This window comes from Netta rufina (genome assembly GCF_964035555.1).
Source record: "Netta rufina genome assembly, chromosome: 1".
Taxonomy (NCBI): Eukaryota; Metazoa; Chordata; class Aves; order Anseriformes; family Anatidae; genus Netta; species Netta rufina.
The window spans coordinates 134,144,963-134,155,922 of record NC_140123.1 but is presented as its reverse complement, the minus strand read 5'-3'; the positions used below and the strand labels follow the sequence as shown (position 1 = coordinate 134,155,922).

The 10,960-nt window shown below is 43.2% G+C and overlaps 1 protein-coding gene across 1 annotated transcript in view; it reads right to left on the bottom strand.

The window, feature by feature from the left end:
• PRR5 (proline rich 5) overlaps positions 1 to 10,661 on the bottom strand; it is a gene marked incomplete at both ends in the record, with an annotated part of 49,178 nt that extends 38,517 nt beyond the window's left edge. Inside the window, 2 exons of the mRNA XM_084306191.1 lie at positions 1,086 to 1,166; positions 10,531 to 10,661. Of these exons, the coding sequence (XP_084162317.1) occupies positions 1,086 to 1,166; positions 10,531 to 10,661 (212 nt within the window). The remainder of the gene's footprint in view (positions 1 to 1,085; positions 1,167 to 10,530) is intronic.
• Between the last annotated feature and the right edge of the window lie 299 nt (positions 10,662 to 10,960).

Below are 10,960 nucleotides of genomic sequence, written 5' to 3'. Positions count from 1 at the left end.
TTCTCTGAAGACATTCCCACAATTAATGCAAACAGACTGGACCAGCATTTTCTGGACATTCTGTGGATGTTGTCACGCTCTGGTGCCCAGACAGAGCAGGAATAAGTATTAAGGGAAGGGGAATTGCTGAGGATTTATCTGGAGACAGCCAGGGAATACAATAAGCTGTCTGTCTTTCATAAATGTGGTTTGTTTTCCATCGTCTATTCTTGAAAGCATTGGGACAAGTTTCTAAAAGGAGCTCTGTTACCTGGCCCCGTCAGTGACACAGGGTACAGTAAGTAATAATCAATACTACAACAAGTAATAGTAACCTGATATGTGGATTTACAGCACTTACATCTTGGTAAACTTGTCTTTGTAACTAAAACTCAAGTGACTCAAATGATACGATTTTCACCTTTATTTTTCTTTTAAAAAATTCTGTTATATACCTCACTGGTCTATATTTAGTCTGTTGCAAACAGTATCAGTACAGCATGAGAAAGAAATAGAAACCTTAAACTGCATTACTCAGGACATTGTGCTAACAAGACAGCTTTATAACATCTAGAGCATATTCAGTCTGCATGGAGAACCTAGACGTAAGAGACTACCAGACATGATGTCTTTCCTCGCCCTGTCATAATGAGTGCTGGGAAGCTTTACATCCTCCATGCATGCAAGGGAAGCAGCTCCGAGAGAGGCTTAGCACCAGTGTAAAGGAAAGCATAATTGTAGTGGGATAGAGCTGCATTACTACAGGTTCAGGACAGGGTCCAGTTTTTCGTTTCTCTAGTTTCAACCCAGCACATCAAGAAAGATGCTGAAATAATCCACCCTCCCCATAATCCAATCACTCTTCTGTAGAAGAAGGAACCCATCTCTGATGGGTTACTGAGCAAGGTGTCGACACAGCAGCAACATCTATTCACCAAGCCACAACTGACTGTACTGGTTGAAATCACTACTGGGACTCCCCAAACTCCCACCTCCCCCACCCCCCCCAGAAAATATATTGCTGTAGAAGGTTTCAAGTGCATGTGCTAGCAAACTGTACTGTGCATGCCAGCTAATAACACCTCCTGGAGAGCCAAATCTCTTACCTGACTCCTTCATTGAGGTTGTAAAGTTCATGGTCCGGGAGACCCTTACGCTGGAACACGGCAATTACTCCATTGTGGATACTGAAAGAGGACAGGAGGAGTCATTAGCACTAGATCACAGCTACTAGGAAGAAAATTAATTCCTTTCTAACTGAAACCAGGACAAAGAGTATCAATTCCACAGTAAGGCAAATACATCTTTCCAGACACTGCAGAACATTTCTGAAAGGAACAGATGATTGCTGGTGCTCAGTCTCAGATGCCTTAAAGGAAATTGTTCTCTAGAAAATAGATGACATTGTCGAAAATAATGTTTTAAAATATTTTTTCCAACTTCAAAAGTTATACCTCTAAAATCAGTAATTTCAGAAAATTTGGGTTCATGTATTTTAGGTAATTTAGTATAATTTTTAGTACATTAATATATTAAGTATATTTTTGTCTCTGTGAGCTCACTACAGAGACAATCAACACCTTCACTGCGAGATCTGTGATGATCTTTCTGGCATTTTTGGTATCTATTTGTCTGAGTTATGGTTTTCTGATTTCTTTATCAACAAATTAGCATTTGTCAAGTCTGAACACTACACCTGAACTTTAATCCACAAATAATATATCCCTTTACTAGAACAGGGTTACTGGAATCTCAAAAATGGTTAGTTCTTTGAAAAAATATAAAAGGCGGAAACACTAGACAATTATGAATTTCAAGGAACTTCATCACTCTCTTATTCATTATCAGAAATGAAGCAATAAATAGAAAAGGGCCATAATTTACAGCATTATTAGCTACAAAGACTGCTTCCTACTACCTTTTATTTCTCAAAAATGTATGATGTTGCTTCAGCTAAAGAAAAATCAAGGCTGCACTGAAAGAACAAAAGTCTAGAGTTTCTAAGGCAGACAGCCTTACGAAGCAATGTGCTAGGCACAGGCCAACCATCTGTCCTACAGAAATGCTCCCTTTTCATTTTCAGTGCTATTTGTAACTGTTCTGTAAGCAGATGTTGCTTAGTGGTGGGTGATTTCTCCTGCAATCAGCCACAACTGAAGACAGGACTGAGGGCAACAAAATCCTCTAGCTCAACAGAAAGTCACACACCCAACACCATCTATCCATGGGGTGGATGTCCACCAGCTTTACAAATTCTAAGATGTGAATAACAAAAACCTGCAAAGTGTCGTATGTTTTACAGGGCAACCCACATGCTTGGAGGGAGGAGGTGTTTGCTAATCCCATGAATTTAAGAAAACCACACCGCAAAGGGTTATTGAAACAAGTAAGTGCTTCAAGATGAAGCTCTGAAACTCTTGAAACACACATGACACGATTAGCATGATGACACATCAGCCTAAACTCAGTTTAGGTCTGAGGACAAAGGTAAATGCCAACAAAAGGTGAGACCAAACCTGTTCTAGCATTAGCAGAAGGGAGGTATAAGTCTCCTCCCCTTCTCCAACCCAATGCCATCTTTTACAACTTCTCAGCAGATTTCATCTTGGATTCCAAAGGAAAAGAAGACTCATGCCTTTCTGTCTGTCAGCTAACTCTCTCTCTCCCTCACTCTTGGAGCAACTTGGCAATTTCTACCACATTTAATCATGGAGCTAAAGTCCTTAAACACTACAGTCTTCCAGGTTCCAGCTAGGGAAGAAGGACCGTCTTCTACTGACTCCACCAATAACATACTGAAGGGGAAGTTTAGCCTTTACTTGACAGGGAGGGACACAGATGCTTTACCTTCCTGATGCTAGCACAGAGGAAAGCAGCCTTGATCAACTCTGCTGCTCATAGTACTGCCACATGGTTTCTAAGACAACTGTTCTACTGAAATAACCATCATGCTCCCTGACAGTGATTTTAAGTTACTTCATTTCTGTCTGCTTCAGTTAGCCTATGTGTGAAATAAAGATGACAATCACTGAAGGTTTTTTTTTTTTAAGATATAGTTATGAAATGTGTAATAAAAGCAAGAAGTAGTAGTGTGATTATCAATAGCAATATTACATGCCGTCACTGTGGTTAATGGACAGTTTCTTCACATTTTCACTGCTTTTTATTCGTCCCTCACAATCCCATCGACCACAAAAGGAAAATACAGATATTGGGGTGTGGCTCTTCCTACTCAATTTTGCACCTGAGAAAAGGAGATAACACCTTCGAAAAATGTTCTCAGCTTCTGCTTACTTAGAAAAAACACAGGGAGAAATCTTCTCACTCTGCACAATCCATCTGCTTGTGCAGCTCTCATTCTGCATCCACCTCCCAGCCTGTACTCAGCAAGAGTGAGGAACAGCAGCAACCAGGGGTGCTCAGGAAGCATGTCTGGGGGCAACAAACTTGAATCTCACCCCTAGGATATCCAATGAAAAGATCTTCCCACAATCAAAAGCTACACTGTATGCACCCTCCATGAGCTTTGGTTTTACCCATGACTCTGCAACAGTATTTTTTTGAGCTTTGCAACTGTCCTTCCCCTGTTCATGCTGTGCTGGAGTCTGATGCGGTAGAGCAACAACCAGCTTCTGAGCTCTGGAAGGCAAAACAGGCCCAGATTTGCCTGGAGGTACCGCGGTTTGGGGTTGGTCTGTCTTGTGAAGAAGAGCTAAAGGTGAGTTCTGTTCATAAGGTCTCTCCTTCCTGCTGGTAGGAAAGCTCAGTAGGCCTTCCAGATGGATTCAACAGCATCCTGCAAGTCCAAGAGATCACTGCAGCATCACAGCAAGGCTTGATATTTGCCTGCTTAGAGGGGGATGCGGAAGGTGCATGGGGATTGCAGGCACTCATGTTAAACCTTCTCGGGTCCACAATTAAGACAACCCCTTCCAATGCTTGCTGGGAGCAGAGTAGGGGGCTGGCAGGTAAAACTATGCTATTTGCCGACAGATTAGAACTGCAGACCCAACAACACTGAACAGCGAAGAGAAGCACTGCCAGAAAAGCTCATTTGCATCCATCTGTGGAAAAAACAAAATTAAAAGCGGCAGGTGAAGGATATGACCCACTGTGGAGAAATGCACAAGCAGATCAAAATAGGAACCTTTATCCTCTGCTCTCTTTTGCTCTTTGACAAGGTGTTAAGCACTCTCCTGCACACGGTGGTCCTACTTTCCCTCATGTACTTGCATGCACAGACACACACTGATCGTCCAACCCAGCTTATTGTGGCTGGCTTAAAGAGCCACATTTCTTTTTGGTTATTTGAAAATTGGCAGCTAAATGTGTCTGGTATATAGTGAAGTGACTTAGGTATTTTAACATTATGAGTCATATGTGAAGTACGATTAACGTAGTGAATAAAACAAGCAGTCTTTATATGCTCTTCTGATTTGGAAATGAACTTTGCAATCTTCCCCACCATCCTTTTGCAGAGAAGAATGACTAAATCTTTCCTAAAACCCAGTGTGCTCTCTCACTTTCTCTCTGGCACTCCTTTCTAAACAAGGGGGAGGTTTTCTCTTTCCAGCTTAGCAGGTCCACTATTATTCCTCAAAAAGATAACGCAGAGCAGGATTTTTTAATTAGAACTACAGGGAACAGGCTGCAAGCATCTAAGTTATTGCCTGTGTAATAGAACTGCTCCTACTTAAAACATTCCAGTGGTGATCTTCTCATCTGCCTGGGACCTTCCTTGTAGTGACGGAAGGCTGCCTTGTCCACAAAACAAGTCTTGGCCCTGCTGCACTGACCAACTGCCCTTCCTTCCCACATCAGACAGTAGTGCTTTCATGCTAGGATGAATGTCCCAGCCTACAGGCAGTGTGGGCATGCCATTGTGATCTCAACACTTGCTTGGGAGGCAACAAAGAGGATTCAGAATAAAAGGTATGCTATCAGCAGTGTAAGTTGGTGTCAGTATAATAAAAAACTAGCTAAAATCCTCTTAGTAAGCTTAAGCTAATGAAAAGAAACAAAAACCCAAACAACCCTTGCTTAAATCAAAGTAATGCTATGGTCTTGTACCAAGAGACACATTTTCCACTTAAGTGCCAATGTACTCTCCTATTCCTGCAGCACCACACTTTCTCCTGTTTAAGGAAGTGACCAATTTCTAAAGGACCCCAATCAGTATCTTCTGGTGGAGAATGGGACTAGGAAGCTCTGTGCACCTGAGCAGTGCACATTTGAAACAAAATGCACCACTCACAGAATCATAAAGGTTGGAAAAGACCTCCAATGGCACTTCTTGAAAGCACAGAATCAATGCATATGCTAGCTCCTCAACTGGTATGTGTCCATGCGCTAAGACACATTGTGTGGGCACCTTTTCATACAAATGTATGGTATGGGCCATTCTTGGTCTAAAGACGATGGCTGGTATCCGCAAGAAGAAAACATTTTGAGAAACTAGCAGAGGAACAGGAGGAAGCCTGGGAGGAGGCACAGGCATGGGTATTCAGGGAAGAGAGATGAATACCCAAAGTAGGCTGAGTCAAGGACTAGAAATCCAGATCAGAAAACTGCTGAGACCAGTTTTAAGTAGAAAATGAAAGTTTTAAGTAGAAAATGGAAGGTGTAAATCCACAAAGCACAGAGTTTGACACTCACTGTTGACATTCCCAAGCAGCGTAATAATGTTATTAGCATGAGTGCCAAGATCAGGAGGGTGTGGTTTATTATTCTGATTTTTACCTGATAAAAAGCCATTGCCTGTATAACTCGACATCACCAATGCATACATTTCGCTTGAGTCACTCGCTGAGCACCAGACACCATTTTGTGAATGAGAGGCTGGCTCCCTCCAGCCCTTAAATACCACCCTCGTTCTTCCAACGATGCTCCTAAGAAGGAAGAACTATAGTGATCAAAGCACTGTTTTCTGCAGGTCAGAAACGGTTTGTCTGCAGGGCTGAGGACCAACTGCAAAACTGGGCCCGACCAGGTTACAGTCCCCCCAGTTCAGGTGGTGCCAAAGCAGGTGGTGTGGCCCAAGCCAGCAGGTAGGTAATTTTTGCATTTTGCACTTTGCATTTTGCAGTTGTGAACAGCAGGTAGGTAATTTTTGTTCTCTAAAGCAGTCACTATGTTTGTATGCAAGCAGCATGTGTGAAAATACTGCTGCATTTTTTATTCAATGTTTGCAAATTCTCCTTTTTAAAATGCTCCAGGTGAAGTTGGTGAGACAAAAAAAACAACAATACTGCATGAACTCTCTAATAGAACTGGAGAGTTAAAGGGCAATGTTTTTGAAAGAAACTAAATAACACGGCTCATCTTCCTTTGGACAGCATCTGGAATAGCTAATTCACAGTAACTAACCTGATAAACCCCCTTGAGGACACCCTTGCTCCAGAATAAACACTCATTTTTCTGAATTAGCTTAATCCAACATGGGAAATCCTACTTTCAGAACAGCTTCAGTCCAACTGCACTTCCACAGGCTATGTCCCTTTCAAAAATAAGATTGCAGCTGCTAGTTCACTTATGTTTTGGAAATTTCTACCCAAGGTAAAGCAATCTGCAAAGACTGATAGGCTGCAATTATGCACTAGATCATGTAATTGAAAATAAGCTGGTCTGCAAATTTTGTCTTCAAAAAGTTTTGGAGACATTAGTTCATTAACTTCACCAGCTATACACACTATTTTTAGTTATGAAGAAGTTGAAACAGGCAGGTGAAGGCACTTCCCTGAGGTGCTACCAATAGTTGGTATTTCTGCAGAGTGTAAGACTACAGATGTTTTGGCTTCCAATCATACCTGCCTTCAAACAAGTATAGATGTATCTGGAAGTCTACAGGGAGCAGTAATTCTCTCCCCACATACCACTTTCTCTTACTGTAATCAAGGCTGGGCATACTGCACAGCACGGTGGTGGCTTGGCCAAGTGGGAAGTCCCCTGTTCCCCTTCCCTAACCCACAGCTCGTCTCTGGCAGCCCCCTGTGCATACAGAGATGAAAATGCTCCCAAGATTTCTCCATCTGAAGATTCAAGAAAAAAGAAGCTTGTCCTCCTCACACAGGCAGGAATATTTCAAAATATTTCTAAATAAATGCTAAATATTGGAAGAAAGAAAATTTCCCAGTAGAAGCAGTAGATAAATATGCTGGTCTGGATCTTTTTCTCTACTACAAAAGCCTCACTGTAATCTAAAAAATAACATTCACATTTAGTAAGGAAATGAAATATGTTTCCTGTGACTGTCAAAATACAGCAAATTATAGTGCATATTACAAGCCTGTAAAATTACCCCCAAACCATTAAACTCCTTCTGATTCTGCATGTCTCCTTGGCTTTACTGCTGGTCTCACTACTGTACCAGGCATCTCATCTTTGTGTTCTTCGCCTTTTCATCACTACCTCATACTCCTTCAAGGTTTCTGTTAATATTCCCTGTTTTCATGCAGCAAAGAGGACAGAAGTGCCTTTCACTAGAGACTTTCCCACAGCAGAGCTCAGGCAGCACCAGCACTGATTAGGCAGTCTGCACTAGCTCAGTCAGAATAAAAACCTCTCAATGGATTTTATTTTCCCTGAGAGGGGCCACCCCTGGGCAGCAAGCTCAGGATTACATGTTTCTCAGTCCAATTGGTTTAGTCAGCATTGAGCATTCATTTTTTGCCTGAAGCAGAAGGGGCTGGGTGAAAGGAACTGAAGTCAATGCTAGTGAAAAAAATCTAAGCTATTTTAATCCAATGCAAATTCTGTGAGCTGTAATGAAACTGTATTGTTCCACTATGTTGCTGAGGGTTGCTAGTTAACATGCAACCGGTGAGCTGCTTTACTGATCTTTTGGGGTTCATGGGAAAGCAAAATCGAAAGAAGCGGTGATATAAAGTCTCATTTGCATAGTAGTAAACAGCAGGTCAGCACCTACCTCCCTTTGATCTAGCAATGTCAAGAAGTTTTACAGCACTTTAGCTGGGAGGTGAAGGAAAAACATCAGGGAGAAAGAAACCATCCTCGCTAGCAATGAGCACTACATGCCCCCTGCAAACCCAGCCCGGTCATTAGGTTCCCTGGGTCTCTGAAAGCAATAGGCATCCTCTGCAGTGAACAGTCTCCAGTCAGATACTGCTCTGCACAGAGCAGAGGTGGTGGAGGGGACGGCACCGGGCAGCCAGGTTGTGACAACACAACATCTGATTGCAGAAGAGGAGCTGCATCTGTCCTTGGCAGAGACAGCCCACATTGACATTGCAAATATGTGCGGAAGATCTTACCAGCATGGCTCCTCCAGCTTGCCCATGTTTCCATGCCTAGCCAACATCCTTGCTCCACCTCAAAGGGCTGACCTTCAGCACCATATCATCAGTCTCACATGGGGCAGGGCCTGCCAGGGGTTTGCACTCTCCCACTCCCTACACTAGTTTTGGAGTACTGGGTTGAAAGCCTCTTTCAAAAGCAGATACGTGCACGGCACACCCAGGCACAGCTGCTAACATTAAGCAAGAAACCGGCAGCATATTTAAATATAGCACAGCCAGGCTTGCTGAGAGGGAAGAGCTCTTCTGGTGTGTCTCAACTTCCTTGATCAGCAAGATCTCATGCTCAGTACTGCACAGAATCAAACAGCACAGGCAATTCATTCACATGGAAGGACAAATATTTCCACAAGCCAATACGTGGCATGCTAGCTCTTTGTTGGGGCATTTTAATTTTACAGAGGAAAAAGCACCCTTTCACAAGCCAGTATTTTCAAACCCCACACGAGATTTCAGTGAGTCAGGGGCTCAGTCTGACAAACACCAGCCTTGTCCAGGCCAGGCCCTGTTACACATGCTATGCACGCAGGCAACACAGGGAAGGTACCATGGACAACTTCCTAACATGACTAATCCCGCATCATTTCAGCCATGACTTTCCTGAGGATAAACTCCAATTCCTCAGCCTGCAGAATATCTGAGCTACAGACCAAGGCAGGCTACTGCCTGGGTTTGTAGCTATCAGCAACACGACTGCTCACGGGCACCTGTTCCAGTAGCAGCTGCAATGTGGCAGCTCTTTGGCCATTTTGATGTGACAAATACAAGTCCAGCTCACTGACTGACTGCCACTTTTGTCCAGCGCTATGGCTGTCCTGCCCAAATTAGAGCTAACAAACTCTCGTTTTGCCCCGTCTCACTTAGTAAAACCCTTCATTTTGGATTTCTTTGCAAATACTGGTGAGAACAAGAACATTTCACACTTCCAAGGAGGACTTCTTTCAGCTGGTTCCTCAGCCCCCCCCCCTCTCTGCTCCAACCTGCCTCCACAGCGTGCTTCCCACCAGACCTGGCAATGTTCGTCCCTGTCAGCACACCACCAGGAACGAGCTTTGAGGATCCTGTTCAGGCACCTCGGTTTACACCAAACAGCAGCTTCCCTCCCTGCTGACTCCTGTGGGGCTAACAGAGCAAGCAAAGCCCTAGCTGGCATGAACCAAGGTGACCGAATCCTGCCCTAAGTATCACTGTCATCCAGACAGTGGGAGCATCTCTGGGACATTTAAATAGCACCATTTTCTGAGCAGAAATGTGGTCTCTTTCATGGCACGGTTTCACTGCTTATTGTGCTGCTTGTGGTAAGCAATTAATTCATACTACAGATATGCATACACAAATCAAGGGGTGAGAGGGAAGGAAGATGTGGTATTTTAATATTTTTTTTTCCACAAAACTGAAATACCTTTAAAAATGTCTGTAGTTCTCTAATATTTTTCTTCCTATGATTCCTCCATGTAATTATAAAACATGAATGACACTTTCCATGCTGTGACCTAGAAAATGACATTTCATTTTCAAAATAGGCAAAAGAATATAATCCCTAAAGACTTACTCATCTTTAAGAGTGTCTTTGAAACGGTTTTAAGATGCTTTCTGAATTTCTATACTCATTCACAAGAAGAAGTTTGCTTTTTTTTTTTTTTTTAATCGAACAGTAATAAAATTCAAATGCATAAGCACAGCAAAAAAAACAGTCAAGGACTAGTCTTCCTGTCCAAAGTGCATGTGCTTACACACACACACAGCTTTTTGCATTCAAGTAAATAAGTTGAGTACTTTTTTGTATCTGTATCAATAATCAGCAATATATATAGTTAGGTAGATAAAAATATATACAAATCTTAATTTTTATAAAAAAAAAAAGTCAAATAAACCAAATCCCCTTTGAATGAGGATATTGAGACAGATGCAAATACTTATTTGTAGCTGGATCCTTTGAAATGAGCCCTTGCCCGCCACAAGGAAGAGCAGGCTGAGCCATCTGCAGGCAGCACTGCTTGCTATCAGCCCTGAGAGAAAGGCTAACAGCAAGGCAACAAAAGCTACCCTGGCCTTTTCCTCAAGCACACATGCCACATAACATACTGAGCCAGGAGCCTTGGTGTGCTGTAATCCACCCCAGCTGGGAGCGAGCTGCACTGCCGTGCCTGCCAGCCAGAGGCTACCCGTACTGTCTCTGCAGCAGCAGTGCGGGAGTGCAGGGCGACTCAGGGGGGCAGGACACTGTGCAAGACCTTACCTGTTCCAGGTAGCGTTGGAGCAAGCTCGTCGCTGCTGGGTCCCCCGCTCATCCAAGGCTGCCTGCTCTCTCTTGCCCAGATCACTGAGGCTGGGCGAACTCATGAACTTCAACCTGCGAAGAGTCCTCATGGTCAAATGTGTGTTTGCGCGTGGCAGCTACAGATACACCATCCTGTTTACACACACACACACGCAGCTGGAGCAGCAGCAGCAGCAGCAATGCGAGCAGTTCCCTCCGTTTGCTGTTCAAAAAAGAAACTTAAAAAAAAAAGAAGAGAGAACCAGTCTCTACAGAGCACACCTCTGCCAGCAAGAAAACAAACCTTTAATCAGATCAACTCTGACGTCATGAACTGTGGTTAATAATTTCTCCAGTCCTCTTAAAAAACAAAAGTCAAACTCCCAGCTGCAGCTCAGGCACTTTGAAG